The sequence below is a fragment of the Ammospiza nelsoni genome, chromosome 1 (genome assembly GCF_027579445.1).
Source record: "Ammospiza nelsoni isolate bAmmNel1 chromosome 1, bAmmNel1.pri, whole genome shotgun sequence".
Taxonomy (NCBI): domain Eukaryota; kingdom Metazoa; phylum Chordata; class Aves; order Passeriformes; family Passerellidae; genus Ammospiza; species Ammospiza nelsoni.
This window is the reverse complement of record NC_080633.1, coordinates 53216285-53243817: the sequence shown is the minus strand read 5'-3', so window position 1 is coordinate 53243817 and position 27533 is coordinate 53216285. Positions and strand designations below refer to the sequence as shown.

General features: G+C 43.6%; 3 protein-coding genes across 5 annotated transcripts; 1 reads left to right on the top strand and 2 right to left on the bottom strand.

Moving 5' to 3' along the window:
• Window positions 1-11193: 11193 nt before the first annotated feature.
• Window positions 11194-15016, bottom strand: C1H7orf25 (chromosome 1 C7orf25 homolog). 3 transcript variants are annotated; one of them, XM_059481899.1, is made up of 2 exons: window positions 14870-15016; window positions 11194-12771 (listed from the first exon to the last, which is right to left on the bottom strand). In XM_059481899.1, exon 2 carries the CDS (start codon window positions 12753-12755, stop codon window positions 11487-11489), a length of 1269 nt encoding a protein of 422 aa, XP_059337882.1. In that variant the 5' UTR covers window positions 12756-12771; window positions 14870-15016; the 3' UTR covers window positions 11194-11486. The 3 variants fall into 3 exon arrangements, with proteins under 3 accessions (XP_059337882.1, XP_059337900.1, XP_059337891.1); XM_059481917.1 differs by having other exon boundaries at window positions 14866-14897; XM_059481908.1 differs by lacking the exon at window positions 14870-15016 and adding an exon at window positions 14447-14547.
• A 3427-nt stretch (window positions 15017-18443) lies between these two features.
• On the bottom strand, window positions 18444-24039 carry PSMA2 (proteasome 20S subunit alpha 2). Its single transcript, XM_059482661.1, has 8 exons — window positions 23965-24039; window positions 22166-22242; window positions 21480-21612; window positions 20982-21104; window positions 20559-20640; window positions 19424-19497; window positions 18921-18978; window positions 18444-18844 (listed from the first exon to the last, which is right to left on the bottom strand). Exons 1-8 carry the CDS (start codon window positions 24003-24005, stop codon window positions 18728-18730), a joined length of 705 nt encoding a protein of 234 aa, XP_059338644.1. The 5' UTR covers window positions 24006-24039; the 3' UTR covers window positions 18444-18727.
• A 265-nt stretch (window positions 24040-24304) lies between these two features.
• MRPL32 (mitochondrial ribosomal protein L32) lies at window positions 24305-26698 on the top strand. Its single transcript, XM_059474147.1, has 3 exons — window positions 24305-24480; window positions 25373-25542; window positions 26073-26698. The coding sequence occupies exons 1-3, from the start codon at window positions 24357-24359 to the stop codon at window positions 26325-26327; spliced, it is 549 nt and encodes a 182-aa protein (XP_059330130.1). The 5' UTR covers window positions 24305-24356; the 3' UTR covers window positions 26328-26698.
• Window positions 26699-27533: the final 835 nt, after the last annotated feature.

Genomic DNA, 27533 nt, shown 5'->3' with positions numbered 1-27533 from the left:
CTAAATCATTAATTTTTCTTTAGCATCAAGCCACAGTCTGTGGCTACGCCTCCATCTATGCCATTAATGACTGCTTTAGGACCTAGCTTTTTGGGGTTTTTCCCCCTTTATGAAATGACAAAACATAAGTCACTCCCATATCTTTCTTTGTATTAAAATATACAGACTTTACATCTGAAAATATTTGTCTCTACACAGGGAGGATTTTTTTTAATATTCACGGTTTATTTCTTTACCCTCTCTAGTTTGGTTATATTCTATAATAGATGTTAATATTTGGCCTGAGGGCCACATTTGCGAATCTGGGGACAGAAACAGTTGGAGCAAGACTGTTTTCCAGGTGCCGCCTTCATTGCTTAAGTATGGCTTTTATTCCTTTATGCAGTACATGCAACTTGCCTTTTTGGCTGGAGAACATAGAAAAAATAGTAGCTAAAAGCAATAAACCTGGAACACTCCTCTGCCCTCACCATTACTTATTCCACAGGATTCTCATCTCATCTCATGATTCCTTCAGTAATGTTAACTGTATTTACCTTCAGATCACTGAAGATACTGAATAGTGACAAGTTCTGTATTTATTCTAAATAAAAACACCCCACAACCTCAAAGAGTAAGAAATCCCACTCGAAATGTATCACTTTGCTATTTTTTGAGATTTCCCCTTAAGAAAATGACTGGGAGCAGTGCAAAAACGGTGAAACTAACTTTGTCTCCAGACAAAAAACTAACCTGAAACTCTGCCTTAAAATGCCTAAATTCCCTGCTTCAAATTTTTAGAAACTATAACAATGAAACGGACAGAAGAACCTGCACAGAGCAAGATGAGCAACCGTGCTCAATGAGCCTCATTAAAACGGAAGATAAATATTTCAAAACTAAATTAGAGATCCACTGAGGGAGTAACACAATAATTCCTCTTTCCTTGTACAGTTGTAACCCATTAGGAGGAACAAATTTTGCAACATATTTATTTACACTTCCTTCAAAACAAGCAGGCCCAGTACCAAATGAAAACCATATAGGAAAAACATCTTCAAGAATGAAAAAACAGAGTTCTTAGTCTACACTGAGGAATCTTGCTCATTGCAGATAGTTACCTCCAGATTTCTGACCTGTGCATCATATTGTTCTAGGTGAGTTGGCAACAAATTCTTCCATACTCAAGAAAAATTTTTCCACATTTGAAAAAAAATGATGTTACACATCAACATTCAGTTGAAACCAGTAACACAGGAGAAATCTACTGCATCAGCCATGTACCAGTAGGTGTTCATGGACATCAGTATTTCTTTTTCTTCTCAAGAAAAAAATAGAATCCTTCTGTTGCAGCATAAAAAGCTTGATTAGAAGAATAATGCCTTAGGCAAACCCTAGAGGTAAGAAGCAACTTGAAAGAAACACTATGTTCAAAAACTAAGTTGATGCAATATTAAACAAGTGAAATCAGGGAAACAGGGTGGGGGGAAATCTTACAGAGTCAGATTCTGAATTCTTTTACGTTGATTTGACATTAACCTAATTCTGCTAATTACTGCAGAATTGCTAGTTGCGGCAATTACACCACTCACTCATACAAGCGCAACATCCAGAGCCAGGCCCACAATTCTCTATCTGCAACACAGAGAGCTGCTCACACAGCCCTGAGGTTCACTACTCCTTCAGCAGACCCCAAAACATAACTTACCTGAGTGTACCCACTGCCCTGGATGGGCAAGGTCATGGGGAACTGAACTGCATGAACGCAATCAGAGCAACTTCTCTGCATCAGAAATGGCCCTTAGAACAATAGTTGTGCTTTGCTGATCAAACCACACATAGGAGACAGGTCCTACTTAGATTTTCTGGTTCTGTCCAAACCTTCCAAGGGCATCATTATGGGACTGAGATACCACAGGCTGAACAGCACACACACAAACACACAAGTTTCCAACAATGCAAAAGGAAGTCTTCCCAAAGAAATGTTTGACCAAAACATCACAGTTCTTTCGCACTGCTGTTATTTCCTTACAACACAGGAGCCAGGTGCACATTTTTTAGTCACACTTCACCTTTCACCTGTTACCCATAAGGAATATTCAATCTGTCAAGTGTCATATCAAAGGATTTTTGAAGATCCTCGTTCAAAACCAACAGGATCAATTGCCTGGAGAAACCAGCATTGCCAGAGGCACACAGTGACATCACTATCAGTGCTACCACAGTTTGGGCCGCCGCTGTCCCACCTCTCTGCCCCCAAAGTCCTTTACTGCTTGCAGCAAAGGTTATCTCACCCCAAAGCAAAGGGCAGGAATTGCCTGATTACAGTCTCTTACAGATCCTACATTTGTTTTGAAAATGTAATTCGATGTTGGTTTTGTAACCTGTTATTTTCAGGGTGATGTCAAAGCACGCAGATGTAGGAGCTTGCCTTTAAATACCCAGGGCTTTTTGTCCACCACACATTTCAAGTTTTGCTCCAAAGGCTTGTTCTTTACTTGGTATTTAGGCAACCATGCTGAAAAAGATGACAATCCTCTCAGCAGTGCTGGTTCTGATGCTGGTAGATCAACTAGAGGCACAAGGTGAGTCAACTTGAGGCAAATCCACCTTTGTCAATTTAAGATTCACATTCATATTGTACTTACTCCTAAGGTTACTTTTCTTCCCCTGCCTTAACTCCTACTTGGGATCTCTGAGTCCTAAAAAGAACTACACACATTTTTGGATATACCTAGAAATAACTTTTCAAACCTGTAAATTCCTTTCACTTTGTTTGTAGGTGTCCCTGTTACCGCAGTGCTTGAGGCAGCCAGCGTGGAGCAAAGCAGCGATCCCAGCCCACAGCCAAGCACAGAGCTGCCCCCGGATTACAGCGGAGACTCGCACCACGAGAATGGCACGGAGCAAGCCGGGAGCAACGGAGGGCAAGAAGGTGAGCAGACCTTTTGGGAGCTGAGCGGAGAGTCAAGTGCTGAGTCTACCCCTAAGCCCAGTGTGGAGACAAGCCAAGAACCAACCCAGGAGTCACCCACTGAAATATCTGGTAAGACCCATTTTGTCTTTTATGTCTCAGTTTTGTTACTCCAATCTCCCACCTTTCCTGAACTAAGGCAGCAGGATGAATTAAAATGCTGCTTTTCCTTGTAGTCTATTTTTGGCAAAATATACGGCATACCAGATATCTAGCCTCTCCTTATTCCAAAAACATAAATAAATTGCTGCAACTGAGAGGAAGATGATACTCCTTAAGACAAAATGTGTTATTATGGATGAAGGAATTTTATAACTGTATGTGAAGCAAAGACCTCCCCTGACCTGGAAGAAGTTTCTCTTGTGAATATAGTTAATGCTGGCTTATAATGCCCATTTCTAATGTGGGACAAAACGCACAAGCCCAACCACACCAAAAATGAAAACATATTTATATGGACAAGTTCCATTATTATGAAGGCCTGTGGTATGTCTGAGTGACATTTCACTCTGGTGAACACCATCTCAATAAAGATGGGCCAAATTAACCCCTACAGAAGAAAGACCTGAGGAGGATTTTGGTACCTATACAGCAGAAAGCTCTGTGGCCTGTATCTCCATATTTCTCATTACCACACTGAGCTGCTTTATCATATACTCAGTCTCATTAATAAATAAAGGAGCCCAGCTTCTTTATCAGATGTTAATTCTTTTGGGGATTTTGTGGGCATTTTCTTATTTTGTGGATTTGAGGTTTGATTTGGGGTCTTTTTATTATATTATTTCATATTACATATTTCCTTATATGTGAGGATCATTCACTTTTTGTAAGAGACATTATAAGTGAGGGTAATTTAAATATGCTCAAAGGAATAATGAAGCTGTGAGAAGGGGGTTTTGTTTGCTTATTCCTTACAATAGTTTATTTAGGAACAATCTTAATTTCCATGGTACTCATAGGTAAGAACTTGCAAAGCCCCAAAGTCATACTTCTGAGCAGTGTACTAATTTGATACTCTCTCTTTTTTTTTTTTTGTTCTAGAGTAAATTTCCACATTAAAACTTGATGAAAAAGCAACACCTACTTACCTATAGAGGTTATTTCACCACCAAGAACACATGTGAGTTGCCTGTTGCAAGCTAGATGGCAGAGCCATTCCCAGAACTACACCTTGCAGGAAAACTGCAACCATAGCCTTCAGTTCCAGAACCCCATCTAATTCTTGCTTACTTCACCAGGATAATTAGACAACAGTTGACCTGTGCTGTGTTACTTGCACGATAACCTGAAATAAAGAATGTCATCGCAAGTACACGCTTTGTCATTATTGTAAGTCCTTGCCCTGGTCCACTTCAGCTAAAATATTAAAAGTACTTTAGGGTGTGTTTTTTCAGGCTTTTTTGAGTGGTGTTTTTTTTTTTTTTTTTTAATGTCACCTCTCAAACATTTTTCATACAGCTGATGCTTGTGTTTTCTTATTTTATTTCTGTTCTGACCAAGCCTACTTTCAGTTTGCAGGAACTAGAAGCAGGGTTGTGAAAGCATTTTCAGATAGGCTCCAGTTGACTTCAGAATGCTTTACATCTGCTGAAGGTATCCTCAGATGACAGGGGCAGTTTGAAACACAAACCACTATTTAGCCCATTAACTTCTTAAACAGCTGTGGCTACAAACATGCAAAAACCTCTGATTGTTTTCATGGCTTGCAGGTACAAAGGCAAATAAATCATTGATCTTCAAGTTCTGTCAGCCAGAACAACAGCAACTAAAGAACTTATACAGAAACATGATTGTGCTAAAAACTTAACTTAGCGATTTATTTCTCATGTAATATCCAAGTGCTTCCTACTGCCTGGCATCAATTGCAGCATTCTTTGTTTAATATTCTTATTGTTGGAGCAAAGAGAGCAGGCTGAGCGCTGCATAGAACAGAGATGTTGGCTCTCCTTAGAGACCATACAGAAATAATCTAAAATAAATTAGAACTGTCAGAAGAAAAAGGTTCCCTAAAAAAATTTAGGACTCCCTCTTTTCCAAGGAACTTAATGCTTTAAACTTCCACTAAAAAAAAATATCCCTCAAAACCCATAGCAGCAAGTGAGACATCTCCATATCCTATAGGGCCTGGTGTAGTGTAGACACAGCAGTTGTATGATGTTGGAAGAAAGGAAAAGCAGTTTTGGATTTCCATTTATTCAAACTTATTTCAAATATAATTTTCCATCTTCTAATGGCTCATTTGCAAAGTCATAAATAAGGGAAGTTCAACATCTAATCTCCTACTGGTGACATTAAGTAAAAGATACCTAAATTCACCAAACCAGAACAATGGTTTGTATGAGCAGATCACCAATACATTCAAAGGCAATATAAAATAAATATTACAATCAAAACACATTTTGTTTCCAAGCGAGCATCCTTTCATCTTATAAAAAAATTTTTAGAGCTTGTCAACTGTACATTTCTGTTTGACTGATAAGCAAAAAAACCACTGCGGGGGAAAAAAAAAGAGAACATCCACATTCTGAGTTTTTCATTGCAAGATGCAACAGGGACACAGAAAATAACAATAAAACCCTCAAGCTTCCTTCCCATTGTCACGTAGAAAGGGTTTAATATTCCTAAAAGATTGCCTATATGATTGGCAGAAATTAGTAAAAGATAAACATCGATTCAGTAGCAAATATCGTGTTGGTCAAAAAGGACTGGTAATGAAGAAAATCACCACACGGTGGCTCCAGATACAGAGGCTTTTCAACAGAGTTGCACTTACAGGTCACACAGAAGTGTCCCTGCCAGCTCTGCAGCAGCAGCTGGGAAGGAATATTGCAAACAGAATTCACTCACTTCTGATTCCAGGAATACAGAGTCACTTGCTTTTTCCTGCTTTCTCTGGGTCACCTACCATGTTTAAATGCAGGCCACTGCCCTCTCACCTGTGGCTTGGAGAAACTTCTTTAGAGGGTACCCAAGAGGATATTCAAGATTGCTGGATGCAATACAGCAGGGAAAATGATGGAAACACACTTCTTTAGAGTCACAGCAAGAAGTGGAATTGCAGCTGTCTCCCACTTACTCGTTCAAAGCCCTTATCAGGGTGAAAAGGCTGTAAGCATATTAACTTAAATGCAAAGGATTGAAAGGCCATAATGAATTACCATGCATAAGGGCACTATTACAATGCACGTAGCTTTGACTACATCCTGTAATACTGTAAAACAGATTAATTGGTGAAAAATCACTGGCAAGGAGGAGGCATTGCCAGGAGCATCCAAGGGAGATTTAAACAGCTCCAGGGAGTACAAGGGGCTGTTTGAATGGGCAGAGTGCAAAAGTAAAGCACAAAACTTAGGGAGTGAGTGATCAAACTAGAAGAGGAGTAAATATGCCTTCAACTCAATCATTGGGAAAATGAGTTTGATTACCCAGGTGGACCTCAGAGAGCAAGAGATAACTGGAGCTGCCCAATCTATTCTACAAATAAATTAATGACAAGTTCAACCAAGAAAAGGTGACAGGTGCTAGGAGTGGGTGATTCTGCTTTATGAGGTAGAGAGGCACTCATCTGTTGGCCTGACCCACTCTCAAGGGAGCTGGACAGCCTTCCAGGAGCCTGGGTCTGGGACATTACTGAGAAGCTCCCAAGCCTACTCAAACACAGACTATTACCCACTATTAGTGTTCCATGTGGGAGCCAGTGATACAGCTGGCACCAGTCTGGGAAGAACTAAGAGGGACTAAGGAGCCCTGTGAGAGATAGTGAAGGGCTCTGCAGTTCAAGTTGTTTTTTCATTAATCCCCCAGGTCAAAGGAGAGGGACTTGAAATATGCAGACAAATCTGGCAGGTCAACAAATGGCTACAGCAATGTTGCCCTAGTCAGGGTTTTGGTTACTCTGACTCATAGGACTTGCTTTGCCAAGCCTGGTTTACTGGGGGATGACAGGATCTATTTGACAAAGAAGGAAAAACTATCTTTGGTGCCATTACTGGACCTTGTGCTCACCAAGAGGAAGGAGCTGGTGGGCAATGCAGTGCTTCAAGGCAGGCTTGGCTGCAGTGACCAGGAGATGGTGTTTATGATGACAGCAAGGAAGGCACACAGCAAGCTCAGTGCCCTGACTTCAGGAGAGCAGACTTTGGCCTCTCCAAGGCTCTATTTGGTAAGAGTCCCATTGGATAGAGCGCTGGAAGACAGAGGGGCCCAAGATCACTGGCTGAATTTCAAGGATCACCTCCTCCAAGCTCAGGAGCAAGGTATCTCAACAAGGAGACTGAGCAAAAATGCCAGGAGGCCTCTAGGGATGGATAAGAGGATGCTGTGCAAACTCATAGTGAGAAAAGAAGCTTTCAGAAAGTGGAAACGAGGATAGAGGGCCTGAAAAGAGCAGGGAAATTGTATGGGAAGCTAGGGACAAGGCCCAGTTAGAACTGTGTCTGGCCAGGGAATATTAAGGATAACAGAAAGGGATTCCATAGATACATTGCAATCAAGTGAAAGACCAGGATAAGGTGAGTCCTTTCCAGAAGGAAAAGAGAGATCTAGCTACCCTGGACAAAGAGAAGGCTGGGGTTCTCAATTACTTCTGTGCCTCTGGCAGATGCAGGGAGGATGAAGACCCTGACTGTAGGAGAGAATCAGGTTTAAGACCTTCTCAGGTTTGAGAATGTGCGCAAGTCCACGGGACCCAATGAGGCTCATCCATGGCTCCTGAGGTAGCTGGCAGACAAAGTTGCTGAGCCACTATCCATCATTTCTGAAAAATCATGGCAGTCAGGTGAAGTTCCTGATGATGGGAAAAAGGGAAATGTAACCCCATTTTAAAAAGGGGAAAGCGAAAGACCCAGGAAACTACTGATCACTCAGTTTCAGCTCTGTGCCAGGCAAGGTCACACAGCAGATTCTACTGGAAACTATGCTAAGGCACCTGGCTAACAAAGAGATGGCTGGTAACAGCCAAAATGGTTCTACAAGGAATTAGAAATGTGAAAGCATTTGTGAAAGCAGGTTGTGAAATCATGCCTGACAAATGTGGTGACCTTCTATGGCAGGGCTACAGCGTTGGTGGACGGGGTAGAGCAACTGACATTGTCTACCTGGAGTAAATGCAAAGTATTTCAAACTCCTGCAGGACATCCTTGTCTCCAGACTGGAGACAGGGATTTGATGGATGGACCACTCGGTGGATAAAGCTGGATTGCTATATACAAAGAGCTGTGGTCAATGGCTACACATGGAGACCACTGCTGAGTGGTGTCCCTCAGAGATTGGTACTGGGGCTCTTCAACGTTTTTACTGGCAATGTGGACAGAGGGACCAAGTGCACCTCCAGCAGATTTGCTAACACCAAGGCTCTGTGGTGCAGTTGACACCACGGAGGGAAGGGATAATACCATGCAGAGGCCAATGCAAACCTCATGAAGTTCCACAAAGCAAAGTGCAAGGTCCTACACCTGGGTCACTGCAATCCCAGACACACCAATGGCTTGGGCAGAGAAGTGGTTGAGAGCAGCCATGCTAAGAAAGACCTGGGGGTTACAGGTGAGGAAAAACTCCACACCAGCCAGCTGTGTGTGCTCTCAGCTTAGAAAGCCAATTGAATCCTGGGCTGCATCACAAGGTATATGGCCAGCAGTTCAAAGGAGGTGATTCTGCCCCTCTACTCTGCTCACATGTGATCCCACCTGGAGTACTGTGCACAGTTGTGGTGCCCCCAACATTAAAAGGACACGGAGCAAGTCCAGAGGAGGCCACAAAGCTGATAAGAGAACTAGAGCACCTCCCCTATGAACACAGGCTGAGAAAGTTGTTCAGGCTGGAGAAAAGAAGGTTGCATGGAGACCTGATGGCAACCTTCCAGTATCTGAAAGGGACCTACAGGGAAGCAGGAGACTCTTCATCAAGCTGGAGAGAGACTCTACCTCAGGAACTGCAATGACAGGACAAAGCATAATGGGTACACGTTGAAAGAGGTAAAATTTAGGTTAAATATTAGGAAGGATTTTTTTACGGCAAGTGTGGTGAGACACTGGAACAGACTGCCCTGGGAGGCTGTGGATTCCCCATCCCTGGCAGTGTTTAAGGGCAGGTTGGATAAAGCCTTGAGCAATGTGGTCTAGTGGGAAGTGTCCCTGCCCCTGGCAGGGAGGGTTGGCTCTAGATGATCTTTAAGGTCCATTCCAAACACTTAACATTTTGTGAATCTATGAAATAGTAAGCTGTCTTTTGGAACCTCAACTTTTACAGCACTGAGCTGCAGACAAAAAGAACCCCTCCCTCCCATGTTATTTGTTCATAAATTATTAACTAGGAGGTTTCCTGTACCCTTTTTCAGGACACATGATGCAAGACAAACACAGTCTTGAAACACACAGTTCTTTTTCTCTTAGACAGATGGCCTCCCCAAGCCCTATTCCCACACCTACTGCAGAGGAAAGACATCACACAGGTGTCCAGACTAAGAGCTCACATGGCAGAAATGAAAGGTACTTTTCTTCCAGCTGTTTATAACACTTCACAGACATCTCTGGTTATGTCTGGTAAATGCATCACACCATGATAGCTTACTACCTCTCTAAGCTCCCACATGGTGAAGCTTGCACTGCTAACTACTAAGGCAGACTTGCATTTCTGCAGCACAGCCAATATATTATTGTTTCATTGGGTTGGTCCTCCTCTCCCTTCAGAAGAACTTTCAAGAAAATTAATGGATACAGTGGGAGATGAATCCTGCCATGAGGTTTCATTACACTGTGTTACACTGTAGGAACAAGCCAGATGTTTTGTTAGAACTCACCAAGGAGGAACTGAGAAACTTGCAGGTAGTACACTGGATGCTGAAGCAGCAAAACCCAAAATCCAGTTCCACCTATCTTAAACTTTGTGAACTACTTCAGGGACACACAGAAAATGGGGAGCACAAAGAGCAGACTGCCATCCACATTACTAAGAGCTTCAAGTAAAGCTATGCAGCATGTGACCACTGGTGAACACTCCTAACATTTTACTCTACAGGTGTAGTAAGAGAAGACCAAGAATCCCACCAACAAGAAGTACACCTCTGCCCCTTGGGAGTTCAGCTTACTCAGCTGAACAAGGCACACAGACTGGTCTTGCTGGCATTCCAGTATCTTTGCATCACTGCTAGCAACCAGAAAGAAATGGTTTGAGCCTACAGCTAAAAGCAGCACTGCAGATACATTGTACTGTAGGAAGAAATTTAGAGTGGAGTGGCAAGAGAATGTTCTTGGCCTGAACTATTAAGCTGCATAACAATGCAATTGTGTTTAACAACAGCCTATAAAATATTCAGCAGGTATCTCTTTCACTGACCTGATAAAAATGTATAGCTTGGAGCTTCACTCTGACATTTCAAGATTTCCACTAGGAAACTGATGAAAATTAATACCAAACAGCAAGTGCTGTCATTACAGCATTCAGAAAAAAAAACCAACATGATAAAGACCCCTACAACTGCAAATCTCTCTGGGCAAAGAAAAAAAAATACAGCAGAAGAAATAGTTGTTTATTCTACACTTGGAATAAAAAGAGCAATTACAGCACCAGCGAAAAGGCTTCCCTCTACTACAGAGCAAACTAGGATTTAAGAACATGCCCTGCAAATCTCCTCCATCACTCCAACACTGAAGGACCTCACTGAGGCTTTGTAATTCAGATGCAAAAAAGCCAAGTTCAAGATCACCATGAGTCCTCAGCAAAGAGCATGCTAATATCAAAAACTACCTGGGTCCTGGCTCAGTCTAGGATTCTGCTATCTGAAGCTTTGAGCTGGGCTTTACAACCAGCAAGACTTTGCTGGACAAAGACTAAGAGAAAAGTGAAGTGGATGTGCCACCTTGGTCTGCTACCACTGGCTGTCCAGTTCAGCCCAAGAGCAACAACATATTAATGCAAATCAACTCCAACTGATTTTTCCAGGAATTTTAAAGCTGTTGCCTAATTCAGCCTAACCCTGGTATACACATAGAGGTTGCTTTCAATAAGACAAGGAAGGCTTAAGTTGGTTTCTATTCATGGCTACTTTTCACATCTTCACGAAACACCACACTCCCAAAAAGGCATAAGTCTCTGCACAAGGTCCCCCTGAACCAACCAAAACCAACGTTGGATGGAATAGGGGAAAGAAAGATATAAGTTCCATGGAAGTCAAGCCCAAAGTTCATCTAAGATGACGAATTTTACCTCTCTGAGGAGGACAAAAATAACAAGACCTCAGTAACTTGTGCTTTAACTGAACTTTTTAATGGGGATGGATACAATTAATGCATTGTAAGCCAGTTAAAAATTTTCATTGACTTGTTATTACTTTAGTGAATAAATTAATGGTCAGCTGGACAAAAAATAACCTCAAGGAAGTAGCAAAAATATTACAAATCCCTTGAGGAGCTCTTCCATTGCTAGTTGCTGTCACTATTGATACACACCCAAAACTGTATTGCTATGACTCTTCTGCTTCTCCAAATGCCTCCACTGCAGTAGCTGCAGTATTTTCCATTGCAACTCATTAAATGAGTTACACTCCGTTATCAGATGGGCAGCGCTTTGGTAGAGGTGTGGCTAAAGATTCTTTGCTTTCTGTCAGTGCTCGTGGCTGATGGACGAAAACACTGAACCTGACTCCTTGGTTTGCTGCTGCCCTCACAAACCCACTATTTGCAGTCATGGTGATGGCTTTCAAAGTGTCTCCTGTGCCAAAAATGGCTAAAGAGCGGCTGTTGATTTTTGAACTAGCCACGAGTCCTAAGGCACGGTCCGAAGGCTGATCTGGCACCACGTTAATTCTTTTAACAAGCAATGCAGCTCGCTCTTTCTCTCCAGGTCCTCCCAGCGTTTCCAAGATGGACTGGAAATCTCTGACAGCAGATTCACAGGCAAAGAGCTCTTTTCCTTCCATGAACTCCTTCAGCTGAGGCAGGACTCTCTCTCTTCTTTCTTGGGCTGCTTGTTCTGTCAGCACTTTTTCCTTGAAGACAAAGTAGCAGCCACCATAGCTCAGCGCAGAGACGTAGGTTATTAAGGTAGTGATGTCCAAATTAACTCTATTGCAGACGTTTACTTTAATCTGGGTAGGGAAAGCAATGCTGGCCACTAAATTCTCCCGGTCTACTCTTGTCACCTGCAGGAGTTCAGAGCCTTCTTCATCTGATTCACTGCTGTCAAGGTGCTCGTTTTCTGCAGATGGTTCCACCAGTGAGTTCACAGCAACAACATCTCCTCTCACAGATATCCCCATCTCCTTGAGCCTCTCTGCCATAGGACTGGACACGCTGTTGTAGAATGCAAAGATGATGTGGGGATTGCTGTACTCCACGGGCTGCTGACGGCTTGCTTGCAGGAAGTCCTCTGCCTGCTCAATGACACTTTTGTCACCATACTGGCCCCTTCCCAGCCAGATGTTATGCAGGGCCTCAGCTTTGCGACCGATGGCCTTCACCCACGTGTGACCTCCGTTTGCAACGACATCTACCACCAGTGTCTGCTTGTCTCCAAACCTGTCCTCGTAAGCAAAGACGTGGAGGACACTGACAACATCCTCCAGGTTCTCTGCTGACTGAATAATGGCTTGGAGGTGGGTAAGGTTTGTACTCTGCAGATGGGATTCTTTAATGGCCACTTTCCCTGCTTCCACCTTGTGTAAGAAATTTAGCTCTGCCTTCAGTTTGCTACAGAGCTTTGCCCCACCTTCTATTCTCCTTTTCTGGGACTTGGAAAGGGCTTCTGCTCTCTTAATCAAGTCTTTGGCAACAGCAATTCTTTCACAAAGCAGTGACTGCACAGACATGTTGGAAACATTATTCCTGTCAAGTGAGAACAAAGAGTGTTATTGCATGGCCAAGAATAAAAACAGTCTAAAGAGTTCTTTCTAATAGTATACACTGCAGCCTTGCAGTAGACTTAAGTGCAATAGGTATTGTAAAGCACAAGGACTGGATCTTCAACACAAAGTCCCAGTGATGAGTTCAATACCTTTCCTTCACCTTCAGAAATTTAACCTACAGCCTCAGAAGACACCAGTTCTCAGCAAGGTAGCATCAAATCTACACACAGACCTTGCAAGCTTGTGGTTTCCCCCCACATAAGAGATCTTCACTCAGCCAGTCACTTAGAGGGATGTTAACCCTCACAACTCATTTGCAAAAGCTGCCATCCAGAGCAAAATCAGAAATACAGTTAATGCCATAAGCAAATCTTGTCTCTCTCTCTCTCATCACACTTACCATTAAAATTAAAAGCTACCCAACATGCTTACACAGACCCAGCTTTGAACCTGCACTGTTCAACTCAGTGCATGAACCCCTCAGAGGGTGGTGAAGCACTGGGACAGGTTGCCCAGAGAAGTTGTGGATGCCTCATCCCTGGAGTGGTAAAAGTCAAGGTCAGGTTGGAGGGGGCTTGGAGCAACCTGGTACAGTAGAAGCCACCATAGTAAAAGGTGTCCCAGCACACAGCAGGGGAGTTGCAACTAGATGATCTTTAATGTCCCTTCCAACCCAAACCATCATATGTTTCTATTACACAGCCTCATGACAGACTATGATTTGTAGTTATACTACCAGGAGAATCTCTATGCTAAAATTGCTATGTTTTCTAATTCTACTAAGAGATTTACTGGGTTGCAACTGATAAATCTATTTTTCCACATCTATATTACTTCAGCAGGCCTTCCTTAAGGAAAGTATGATTGGAATTCTTTTACTGAATATGTGCTGTCTTTGAAAATGTAGGATTCATACTACACCAAACAATAGCATATTTAAGACAATAACCACTATGAATAGTAAAATAAATAAATTTTGACTCCTGACTACAAGCATAAACACTGTAATTCTTCCTATAATTCTTACCTAACGCGCATGTTGAAGTAAACTGGTATTAAAGGACAAGATAAATGAAACTCCAAATGAAAAGGAGCAACAAGACATAGCCAGGTCCTACAACAGGCTCTACCAGGACAACTCAGTGGCCTGCTTTCAAACAGTGGCCTGCCTTCAAGCAGTGGGCTGCCTTCAAGCAGTGGGCTTCCCTGGCCCTATGGCCAAGTGGAAACGGCCAGCATTGACTGCTACTGGCCTGGTCCCTATCCAGCATCAGCAACATCTCCACCTGCTTCTTCATGGCCAAGATTCCTGATGCCTTCCAAGGTGACGTACTCACGCTCTTCACAGTCCCAGCAGGCCAGAAAAATCAGCCTTTCCCCCTCGAAGTCTTTGCCACTGCCACAAGCTTATTCTTGAATGTGATGCAATGAGTAAAACCTCATGATTAGTAACTGGTCACCTCTCCCCACAGCAGCTACAACTCCTAGACACACACACAAACACAGACACACAGACACACACACAGACACACACACGCTTCAACGCAGAGCACACATAAATCAAGGGCTGCAGTGACACTAAAACCACAGACGCAAATACTTATTCAGCACAACTACTGGGCAGTAGCTCCATTATCAATCACAAGGTCACACACCGTCCCGTGCCTTCGCCCCAGGGCCCGATCTCCCCTGGGCGGGGATCGGGGCCCCGGCCGACCCTCCCGCCCGCGGCCCGGCCCGGCGCGGCCCGCTCCTCCTCTCCCTCCTCTCCGCCATCACGTGTTCGCCGCGCCGGGGAGGCCGCGCCGCCATCTCGGGTGAGGGCACGGCGCCCTCAGCGCTCGCCCCAGCCCGGCTCGGCCCGCCGGCCGCCCCCAGCCTCGCCCTCCGCCCACACGCCGGCTCCGGCGGAGCGGGCGGGTGGGGACACGGCCCCTGTCGCTCCTGTTCTTCCCCCGTCCCCCGGTCACTGCCGGGACGCGATGTGCTTGGGCCCGCCTCGCCTCTCCGGGGGCTCCCGGCCCCGCTCCGTCCCCCGGGACCGCCGCTTTTCGCCAGCCCCCGCAGCCCGTACTCACAGCCCGGCGGCCACAGCCCTCGGCCCGGGCTGGCGTGGCGTGGCGTGGCGCGGCCCAGCCCGGCACCTCCCCCGGGGCCGCCGGGCGGGGACAGCCGCACCACCCGCCTCGCTCCGACGGCCCCAGCCCGCCCGGCCTGGCGCTGCTCCCCGCCGTGCCCGCGGCTTATCGCGGAAACCCTTCAAGGGCGAAATGCATTACATCAGGTCAGACGCAATCTCAGAATATTCTTGGTTGGAAGGAACTCACAAGGATCGTTGCGTCCAACTCCTGGTCCTGCCCAGGACAGCCACAAGCGTCACACCGTGTTCCTGAGAGTATAGTCTAAAAACCACTTGAACTGTGTCAGGCGTCGTGTTGGGGAGTCTGTTCCACTGCCCAACCACCCACTGTGTGAAGAACTTTTTTCTAATATCTAACCTAAATCTCCCATGACACAGCTCTAGGCCAGTCCCTCGACCCTGTCCCCTGGTCACCACAGAGAAGAGGTCAGTGCCCCTCTTCCCCTCATTAAAAAATTGCAATTACATGAGGTCTCCCCTCAGTGTCCTCCAGGTTGAACAGACCAAGTGACCTCAGCTGCTCCTCATACAGCTTCCCCTCAAGGCCCTCCACCATATGTTGCCCCTCTTTAGATGCTCTTTAGTAGCTTTGTATCTTATAGTGTGATGCCTGGAACAGCACACAATATTCAATGTGAGGCTGCAATAGCACGGAGTAATGGGAACAGACGGGCCAGAGACAAGTTAGCCTTGGACTTTAACTTCGCTGGAGAAGCAACAGCCCTGGCTCCATGCACGTTGGATCTGTGCACATTGGGTCCCTTACATTGGGAAAACAAAAATGAGCTGTACTAAACCATTCCATTAATATGTGAGAAGTGTCCCAAATATTGCCCCAGGTTGCTGCCTGCCTCCATACAGCAGACAGAGCTGTGGTCCCACTCCTCTCCATGCAGCAATACTCCCTTATAGCACGAGAGAGACTTGGCTTCTCAGTGCCAGTTCTTGCAGGGAGAGATGATCTGTACTTGTCTGAATGATTTCACAAGATCTGGAAAGTAATAGTAAGCCAAAGCAAGTTGTAAGGGGCTTACTGCACCTTTACTGTGTGTGATGGCACACTGGAACAGGCTGCCTGGAGAAGTGGTGGAGTCTGCCTCACTGGAGCTATTCAGGAACCATCTAGACACAATCCTGTGCCCTCTGCTCTAAGATGATCCTGCTTGAGCAGGGAGGTTGGACCAGATGTCATTCTAACATCTGACTTCCTTAAAAGAAGGTGCGGTTCTCAGATCCCAATCCCACTTTTGGGCTTTATTTCATTAAATAAAGCCCAGTTCTCATAGGTGTCACACTATCCTGAGAACCTTGGAGCAGCTCCTCTTCCAGAATAAGCAAATCAACATTACATGCTGCAAGTGACAAGTGTCTCTTCTTTCAATGACTGCATTAGTAGGAACATGTGAAATGACACAAAAGTTATAATTCATAGTAAGCTGAAGTAATCAAGCCTGTAATTTGTAATTTCTCACAAAGGAACAATGTTTGTCTGTCTTATTGCACCTTGTCCCCTTTATGCAGTTTCTACAAAATATTAAATAAAAGCTAATCTCATGTAACTAAAGGGTGCACTTCTTCAAAATTACCATAATCACCATATAATCTGGCAGTCCACTGCACTGGTATCACTCACTCCTGACATTATTTTATTTAAGAAATACATCTTCAAGTTAAAAATACTATTTCCTTTGATTCTAAATGGAAAAATATGTTACTTAGGTCTCTGCAGTTTAAAGATTTCCCTTTAAATAGTAGATAAAATTTAGCTACTATTCTAGACATGCAGTTAAAAAAAGAACCCTGCACTTAAAACCACACCACTTTCTCCATCAGAGCAGCATAGTATTAAGGTCTATCTGACTAGCACTAATGAAATTATCTAATTCTCTAAATAAAGTCTGAATTCAAAATAGTATGCATATTCTTTCCAAACTGCACCAAGTGCCATGAACTCTGATTCACTGCAAGGTTTAAGTATTACCAGGGAGTTCTGAGACTCAGTTCTTAATGGTGTAAAAAACAGTCACCAGCTTGGCTTATCCAAGTGAAAACCACTGGCAATAGACCAGGGACCTACTCATATCCTTTAACACAAAACAAGGAGCATTTACCATGGTGTGAAACTTGTTTGGGTTTCAACTACCCTTCATAGGGTGTTCTTTGCTCATCAACTGTTTCTATTAGCAGAGACAACTAAACCACTGCAGTCAATTTCTGAAGTACCTACATCCATTTTTGCATGTAGAAAACTCTTGAATATTTATACAGCATTAAAAAACTAAGTGTGCATAAATATTCTACATCAAAGATGCAGCAATATAAAGCTTTCAGTTTCAGATCTGAGTTGTTTTATTTTCTCTAGAATAAAAATCAGAGTACAGCCTGGTTTCAGAGTAGAGTACTCAAAAAGTGATCTGGCAGAACTCTTAATGAACCATTTGGACAGAGCTTTTATTTCTTTTATTTCTGACATTAGGAAATAAAAATTAATTTCTGGCATGCTTCAGAAATTCTTACTCACCTGATGATAACAAAAACCATCAGAAGACAGACATGGGAAAGCACAGGTCAATCAGCTTATACACTATTTTCTACTCACATTCTGTATTTTCTTCATTAGTTATGGCTGGCTGACGTGGGGCCTGCCTGACTGCTCCCCTACATCCTTAGCCTTGTGTACAAGCAGACTGATTGAGCTGCTGCTCCGAGTTCATTATCAACGTTTTAACAATCAGATTGCTTTCAAAATACAAAATCTGAAAACACTCACTTAAATAGCTGCATACCAGATTATTTATGCTGGAAAAAAGCCTGTATATTTATCCCATTTCTTTTATGGTAAATGTGGGTTTTTAACACTTGAATGAATGACTCTACACATGTAACAAATGTATTGATATAGCCACACAATATCTGTAAAAGTTATGGTGCACAAATTAAATGCTCCTTTCATTACATCTTTAGAATTATCTTGCAAGTTGGAAAACACTTTAGCACAATTCAAGGGATAAAGTAATTACATTACATACTCTCATACTGCTTTGTAAATCCCATTGATTTTTATTGATAGTGATAAATGAATTTAGTTTTCAGTAAGTTACCGTTTCTACTTTTCCTAACAATATTTCAAGGCTGTAAAGGTGCAATTTCAAGGGCCAAGAAAATAACTCAAGTAAAACAAGTTCTTAGGACACAAAGACCAGGATGGTCAAAAGCAGAGTGGCTCAATCAGATCACAGTACACACCTGAAATGGAAGCCTTTCCTGCCCCTTTGTGAAAGTACATGATCTTTTGCATCCCATAAAACTATTTCTGGAGGTTAATTAACATTTAAACAATATTCCTAAGTGAAAAAATTATCCTATCACTCAACATTTAAATTTTTTAAAAGAAGGCTGAACATAAGTTCACCATGGCTGTATATGAAAAACTGTTTCCTCAGCAATAAGGATACTGAAATCTAAGTTTTATGTAGGTAAACAGGCTAGGATTGAAAAGACACACAGACACCTTCCCCCAAAACAATGGCCTCTGATTTTATTCTTTAGCCTTTTTCAAGCTGTCACTATAACTTTACATTTTGTACAGTATTTTGTGTATCAAGGGAAAGAATTATCTTTAACAAGATTCCATGTATTACAATATCAAGGACCGTTGTATTTGCATCCATGATGTTTAAAAAATCTCTCAGACAAACCATGTAGAAATAAGTATGCAAAAACTGCAAAGAAAAACATTTAAGTAGCCAAAATTAAAAAGACCTTTGTGTGAACCACAGTCTAGCTTGGGTTTCTACTAGGCTATTGCAGCCAAGTAGTCCTTAACCTCAGTTGGAGTGAGCCTCCTAAAACCAGCTTCATTACAGATGCCAACTTCAATGTTGTCTTCTGTCATTTGCCCTTCAAAGCTCTCCTATTAAAAAAAATACAGTTCAGTGAATCATGTCAGTGAAGATAAAAGAAACTTCTTTCTTAAATGCTTTGCTAACCTTTAGTGTTAAGATAGCTGTATGAATGGCATCTTCAAGCTCCAAATCTTCATTGTATCTGTAAACAGACATTCATTTATTTCAGCATAGGACAAAAACCTTTACAAATTTTAATAATCCTGGAGTCTCTAAAATCCCCAAAACTACTAAAATCTGTTTCTCATACAAATATTATTTGTAAGCATAGCGGCATTAAAAGTCAAAGTTACAATTTAAAAAAAAAACAACTACTTTTCCTACTGACACTGTATAAAACATTGTTGCAAATATGCTGAATATAATGTCTACTGCACTCAAGTAACTCTACATAAACACAAAAGTTGGAGTTTAAATAAATCAAACTTCCTGTCCACTTGTAAACAAGTACACTGGAAGCATCACACCTAAGTATTTTAAAACTTTGCTCTTACAATTTAAAAAGTGTACATTTTTAAAATCTGGCTATTTTATATGAAACCTGAACAAAACACAGTATCTTTTCAGAGAAGTATCAAATACATTACCTTTTCTCAAGAAATGTTTTCCCATTGACGTAATTTTTTCCCATTGCTGTTGCTTTCCAGGCAAAATAAGCTCCCTGTAAAAGCAATAATTTATTGATTGAATTGTTTTGTGTAACTTAGTGAAAGACTGGGTATTCAGTCACTTGGTAAAAAAGTACAGCAGCAAAACACTGAGTGTTCTGAGACTACAGGAGAGAATTTTGGATCATATTGAGACTAATTTTATATGGGAACATATGCTGTGAAACTGTACAAGATGTGTATTGCACCCCACCTATTTTCATCCTCTCGCTACTTTGAAAGATGCATTTAGTAAGTCATTAGCATAGTTTGGATTTGGGATTCCTTAACCAGAAATGGTACATTTGCCTTTGAGAGAGTGTACACTCAAATCCTTATTGAGGCTCACCCCACATATTCTTCTTTTTGAAGATAAAGTAATGTAAGTGACTTGTTGCAAATCAGCCATCTTATTTATGTTCACTACTAACAAGATATTTAGTCATCACTTCTATTCCCTCCTCTGGCATGAAGATCAGCTGCCTTAAACAAGTCACCTGCATTTTGCTTTTTACACTGAAGCATCAGGTAATTCATACCACCAGAAGCTGCAGTGATCACTACACTGACCTCATTTTTTTCATCTGAAGCACTGAACCTCATACATGCATCAAAGGGTAGTTTTTCTGAAGTGCACTGCAAACCCAGCAAATAAACTCATTTAAATTGACCACTGTCATTAAATACCACAGCATGTGCATTACATCTCACAATGCTACAGATTTTGGCTTAAATTCCATCCAGTTTGGAACGGTATAAAGAGTCAATTTATTTTTTCCTAGTAGCTGTTACAGAACATAATTTTTGCTGGCACTATCAACTAGGTGAGAAGGTATGAAAAGGGATGACCTCCCTCAGAAACAGTTGCCATCCCTCAGAGCAGTACAGGAACATTGTAGGCACAGAATGATGCAGGCTTGCTCCAAGCACCTACTGACATGACCCATTTTGACTTCTGACGTTATCTTTCACTCTAGCTCTGTATTGTTATTCTCGTCACAGAAAGTATTTAATGAGCACATGCAAAGTTTCCCATGTTTTATCAGAGCACAACTCACAAGTGTAAGATACTTACAGATGGATCCGACTGAAATAAATACGGCCGCCCCTCATTCCAGCCACATATTAGCAGCGATACACCAAAGGGACGAACACCACTACAGACAAAAAAATAGAATGAATTATCCAGTGAAAGTCAAAGGTGACCCATTATTTTGGATGTGTTTATCTTCTCCCCAGACCAGGGCTGTAATGAGGACGAGTTAACCAACAGAACAAAACCAAAAGTGTCCTGCCTTGGCTGACATGTTTTTGTGCAAGATATGGAGACCCATTCTCGCCCACTGCCAGTCAGCGCTCCTCCTACTGGCACACTTTCTGTGCACATTCTCCACTGAAAAACTGCCTCTTCCACAACCCCCCAATCAGTGGGTAGCTGTTACTCATTCCATTTAAACACCACAATCTTTCCAAGCAGCTCTGCAATCCCAGCACGTACCCAGACTGCGTGTACTCCTGCATCACAGAGGCAATTCTCTGTACGAGCTGAGCTGTTGGAATGGGCTCATGATAAACCAAGTAATACTGCTGGGCCAGCTTCCGAGCTCTGTGCACAAGTACTCTGAAAACAAAGACAAAAGTACTATGTCAAAAAAATTCCTACTAGAACTGGAAACTCATAATATAAATATCTATTCAGGAATTGTACATCTGGCATAACCTCAATGTAACAACACAAGACTGTGCCGAGTTATTTTATCAACCAGGCAATTGCTGAAATATTTAAAGCAAGGTTGAATTACGTTGCTTTTATTCTTTAGATACAAGGTTAGTTGACAAGTTAATGAATATATTAAGAAAAACTTCAAGTGAATGTCATTCACAGTGCCATATAATATTATGACATACACTTAGAAAGAAACAGCTAATTGCTACCTATTACTTAAACTTGTATGAATATGCATCTAAATGGTGATCAAACAGAATGTTTTAGTACCTGTAATCTGGACCCATACCACTGTACACTAAACCTATATGTTTGGTAATTGGTTCTACTTTGTGGACGCTCCTTTCATCATACAGAATGGATTTCTGCTTCTTCTCAGTTGCCAATACCACTCCATTTGCAGCTGGAAAAGAAAAAAAAAATTCATTTAAAAATTAAACTAAAATTAGCAGTCAAAACACAGGATGAGCTTAATAAAACTGTAAAAATTTTCTTCTTCTCTTTTTAAAAGCCATTCAAGCTTAAAATCAGGTTAAAGAGAGATACTTTGATGAATACACCCAACACATTGTTTCTTTTTTTAAATAGCCAGGCAGCTCCCATAATCCCATTCTAAAGATTCTGTATAACATTAATAATTGAGCAATCTAACTATCTTTTTTTTGTCTATGTTATTTCTATATATAAGGACAGGAACACTCAAAAAACCCACAAAAACCAAACATCTACTTCTACCAGCTGAATGTCTCCAAAATCACCCAAAAAAAAAAAGAACCCCAAGAACCATAAAATGTATTAAAACATGTGAAAATCCCCGTAAAGAGTAACAAAATATGTAACAGAAAGAAAGATAAAGAAGGATCCAATACAAAAGACCCAGTACAAGATCCAAACTAGTTTAGTTCTCCCAAAAAAATAGACAAAATCCCAATTCCATCAGTATTTTCAGGACATACCTTTAATCCCAACTGATGGAGCTCCTGCAGCTACTGCAGCCAAAGCATATTCAATCTGAACAAGCTTCCCAGAAGGACTAGAAAGGAAGATAGAAAATAAAGGTTTTCATTCAGTGGGGAAAAATCTTCAGGGTGTGTCATGACTTTCTATTGAAATTACATTGTATGTGTGATTTCCGAAAGCTTTCAAGGCACTGATGTTCACTGCTGAAAGGAACCAGCAAAACACAGCTCTGCTTTTTGACTGACAAACACACAAGGTCAATGGCACAAGACAGCAGCAACTCCCATTCCATCCCCAGGTATTCCTGTATTGTGTTTCAATGATCCACGCTATTCTGGTAACGGAGGCAGAATCATCAGAATGGAGCTGCAGGTGTCAAGCAAAATGAGTTACAAAGTAACTTATTCAGAAGGAGGAGGGTGGAGGGGGTCCATTCCCCATCCCCAGTACAAAGGACACCAGAGGCAACATGCACTGGACGAGTGATTTTGCAAGTGGATCTGTTCTCGACTCCAGGCTGTATTTCAGACACTGCTGCTTTAATAGTTGCAGAAGTAAAACGGGATATTATGTAACTCAGTGCTTAGATGAAGAAAACAAAGCAAGCAATAATCAATCAGTGTAGTCACAGAGGAAACAGGGTGTAAGAGTGACAAAGTAGTAATTCTGGCTTTTCCACTACAAACTACAACAAATCAGAACGATCATTCCAAGCACATAGTGCTTCTGTAAAACACAAAAAGATTGTCACTCCCTTAGGAAATAATTTCTGAAAGCTAATAAAGAATTCAATCTACTTGAGCAGAGCAAGCATGTTAGGCTGCTCCCATCCATTAAGAACATTCTTTTCATCATTTTAGGTTACAAACTGCTTCATTTGCTCAACTGCACCAAGCCTTTAGCAATCCCTTTTGCAATTACACAGCGTGACTCTCTGCTGAGATTAAGGGGACACTTCCCCATGAGCAGCATAAAGGTTCTTGTGATCAGTTTTTCTTCTTTCTATATGCAACATAAGTCTGAATAACTTAATAGCTTAAAAAAAAATGAATGGAAGGTAATTTCCTTTACTCTGAATTAATCTTCATTCTAGGTATTAGAGCAATACCCCAACAGACACCACTCCATAGCATATTCACTCTGTGCATGTCATCATTCCACGTTCAGGCTGTGCACAACACCAAGTGCAAGGAGAGCAGCCACTGCCAAGCGTAGCAGGAAGGAACACAAACTATTTTAAAACTCATCTGCTTCACTCATTCCCACATCTGAAGCAAGCTCTCAGGACACCACAGCTCAGCTGTCATCAGGCATTTCCAATTAGCTCAGAATCACAGAGTTATTCCCCAGCCTACACTGTGTGTGTGGTGCCCCGAGTTTGCTAAGCCAAGCACTCGCTGTAAGGCAGCGCCAGTGTCCGGACAGACCTTAACGTGCTCCTACAGCAGCTCTGTCTCACAGCAACGCGGAGACACAAGCGGCGCCCGCACCGGGGCCCGAGGCCAGCGACAGACCCCCGGAGCCTCCCTGCCGCCCTTGAGGAGGGCTCTGGGCAGCTGCGTGCCCCCCTCGGGCGCCTGACCCCGCCGCTCTCCCCACGCCCGGCACTCCTGTCCGGGTAGAGCCCCCGCTGTCCCCCAGCGCTCGCAGGCCCGATGACTCTGCAAAGCGCCCCCTCGGTCCTGCCTCGCCGCCGCCGGCAGGCCGCTCCGCTCAGGCTGCGCGCCGTTCTCCCGCTGGCCCGGCAGCCCCCCCGCCTCTGCCCACGAGCCCACAGCCGTCCCTGCCCCGGCACCTGAAGGTGGTGAGAGAGAAGCTGTAGCCGCGCTCCGCCATTTTGGCACCAGCCCCTGCGCTCCCCGCGCCGGCTCCTGGGCGCAGGCGCGGGCGCCGCTCCCGCTCCCAGCGCTAAGGCACAGCGAGCGCGCTGATTGGCGGCGTGGTGGCCTCTGCCTGAGCGTCCTGGGATGCGGTTGGCGGCGAGGCACGCCGTGAGGCATGCTGGGAGTTTGAGTCCTCCATCCGCCCTACACTGACCCGCCCTCCCGGTAGCGAGGGCTGTGCTGGGACTTGGAGTCCTGGTCCTGTCTCCCTGCACTGTCGTGACAGGCTGAGGGCACTCGGTTTCCCAGAAGGCTCAGGAAGAGGGTCGCCTCCCCCGAGGGCTCGGCGGGGCCGTGTGGGGTTATGGCGGTGCTGGTCCTGGTCCGCTCTCCCTTGCCGCGGCTTCGCGCTCTGCTGCAGCGCTGCTGGGGGCGGCTGGAGCGCGGCCTCTGGCCGGGAATCTTCGGGGGCCAGAGCCCGCCCTGGGGTAGGTTCCGGGCTCTTCTCCGCCCAGCTGAAGGAACTAGACGCGTTCCCGTTTCACCTGCTTTGGGAAGGGTTTGGAGTAGATGACCTCAGAGGCCCCTTCCAAGTCCATCGATTGTGTGATTTTGTGAGAGGCCGATGTCGGGGCTGAGGGACTCGTTTTACGTCTGAAGGGCGGAGGGCCCTGGGGTCAGTGAGGGAGCGGGGCGGGGGCGCCGCTCTGGCCTTGCTTCGGGAGTGACGGCAGCATCCGTGTCGTGTTTGCTCGACCGCACGTAAATGGGGCTTGGCTGTGAGGAATTTCTTTCTCACAGAATCACATATTATGCTGAGCGGGAAGGGGCGCACAAGGATCATCAAGTCCAACTCAGCCCTGCACAGGACACCCCCAAGAGTCACACCGTGTCCCTGAGAGCGTTTTCCTAACGCTTCCTGAACTCTGTCAGGCTTGGAGCTCTGACCACTTCCCTGGGGAGCCTGCTCCAGTGCCCAGACACCCTCTGGGGGAAGAACTTTTTCCCAATGTCTGAGCTAAATCTCCCTTGACTCAGCTTCATGCCATGCTCTTGAATCCTGTCACCACAGAGAAGAGATCAGTGCCTGCCCCTCTCCTTCCCCTCATGAGGAGGTTGTAGAATGTGATGTGGTCTCCCCTCAATCTCCTCCAGGCTGAACAGATGAAATAGCCTCAGCTGCTGCTTGTATGGCTTCTCCTCCAGGCCCTTCACCATCCTCGTGTATACAGAGCATTCCATTCCTTTGAATGCTCTGTAAGAGCTTTATATGCTTCTGATGTTGTGGTGCCCAAAACTGCACACGGTATTCAAGGGGAGGCTGCACCTGTACAGAGCGGAGTGGGACAATCATGCCCCTCTTTTTCCTTTCTCCTGCAGGACCCGCACTCGCTGTGCAAGGTCCAGCCCTTGTTCCACAAGGGATCGGTGATGCTGGGGCGCCCAGCCTGCCAGAGAGCGTGGTGTGGATGGCGGCGCCCAAGCAGAGGCGCACCATCGAGGTGAACCGCTGCAGGCGGAGGAACCCCAGCAAGCTCATAGAAATAAAGGTGAGCAGCAAAGCCCTTGTTTTGGAGAATCATTGCAGAGGGAAGAACTGACTGTAAAAAGCTCTTTGGAGTTTGTTTGTAAGTCAATAAGCTTAAAAGATACTGTAATCTTTAAAATCCTTTATAAATCCTTTGTAATTCCTTTGTAATTCACCATGTGTGACAGTAGTCAGAGGTTAAATAAACAGTGACATTTGAGGTGCAAGCCAACAAAATGTGAATTTTGGCTGAACAGACAATGTAAATGGGAAAGGCCTACATTTTCTGTGCATCTAATTGAGTCTATAGGTCTTTAGTCTTCCAAACATAATTAAGCATAATGACTTAAATACTGAATTTAGAGGCTGTTCTTAGTAGTAAGCATTTGACATAGCAACACATTACAGAAAAGTTATGTAGAGGAATACATTTTGAAATGGTAGGTGAATTTCTCTAATTTAACATTTTTATTTGTATATTTTTATTTTGCCCTGTTTCTTTTTTTCTGCTATTCAAATTATGAATTTTCCTGTTTTCCACTGTCATTTTAGAGGAACATAGATGTTTGTCCTGAATGTGGAAACTTGAAGCAGAAACACGTCCTTTGTGGCTATTGTTACGCAAAGGTCAAAGAAGAAACTCGACTGATCCGGATGGAAATATACAAGAAAGAAGGAGGGCCATTTAATGCTCCAACTGTAGAGACTGTTGTCCTTTATGAAGGAGAAAAACCCACAGAAAAAGATGAAGGCAAGCGGATCATTGAAAGAGCCAGGAAGCGTCCATCTTGGTTTGTTCAAAATTGATGCTGTAGAATTAATGGTAGCAAAACAGTTGCTGCAGGAAGAGAATTCATGATTTTCCAGAATTTTTTTTCTCGTTCACTCAGTGTGAACAGCACTCCTCTGAACTTTTGGGAAGCCTGTTTAAATTTTTGTTGTGCCATGTGATTTTCCAGTCAGGCACTGTTTCTCCAGCATGCAGTGGGAAATGCTTCTCAGTGATGATACATCACAGCAGTCAACAGAGAGAAATCAGGATCTGCCTTGGGTTTGCATATCTGTGTACCATACCCTGAACAATTTGTATGCTAATGTCCTATTATGTGCTGGTTTTATAAATAACATCTTCTAAGTTCACAGATGTACAATAAAGTTTGTTAAGTGTCCCAGGGAAATTTGCTTTCTGGTTTTGGCTACTGCTCCTTTGGAGGTGGAAAAATGTTTAAAAGTGATATTATTGATCAGAAACAAAGGATATTTGCAAGGAACAATGCAGTTACTTGGTTATTTCCTTTGTGTGGATCTCTCCACAATGTTGCTGTTTGAGATAATTTGTGATAGTCCTAGGTTTGAGCAGAATAGTGGTTGCCACATAGTATTTGCATTTTTTTCTGCACTGGATGAAGGTTGAATATTCAACCTGAAATATTCAAACTGAAATGTAATGGCTGTAAATGTGGCAGGGGTCAAAGCTGTTTCTATGCAGCTGTTCAGTAGTCTGGGTGGTCAGTGTGTGTGCTTGGAAAACCACGAGCAGGCATGGTGCCGTCGGCTGGAGTCCTGGGCAGAGAGGGAGCAGCTCTGCCTCCACTCTCCACTGGTGCCCTTCAGAGGTGCAGCTGCAGCACCTGCCTGGGTTTTCACTTTGGTTTTAGCCACACAGCAGCACCCCTGCTTTAGGGGTTTAAGTCTGTTTTCAGTTTTTGTTGGGGATTTCAGTATACACACAGTACTCTGGTATTGTGGCTTAGCCACCCTGAGTAGCTATTTGGCTGCCAAAAAATGCAAACCTGCTCCAACCCTGTCACAGAATCTCTAGATGGGAAGAGACCTTCAAGATCATTGAGTCCAGCCCATGCCCTAACACCACCTCAACTAAACCATGTGCCACATCCAGGGATGGTGACTCCACATCTTCCTGGGCAGACAATTCCAGTACCATATCACTCTTCCCATAAAATACTTTTTCCTAATATTCAACCTATATTTCCCTTGGCACAGCTTAAGGCT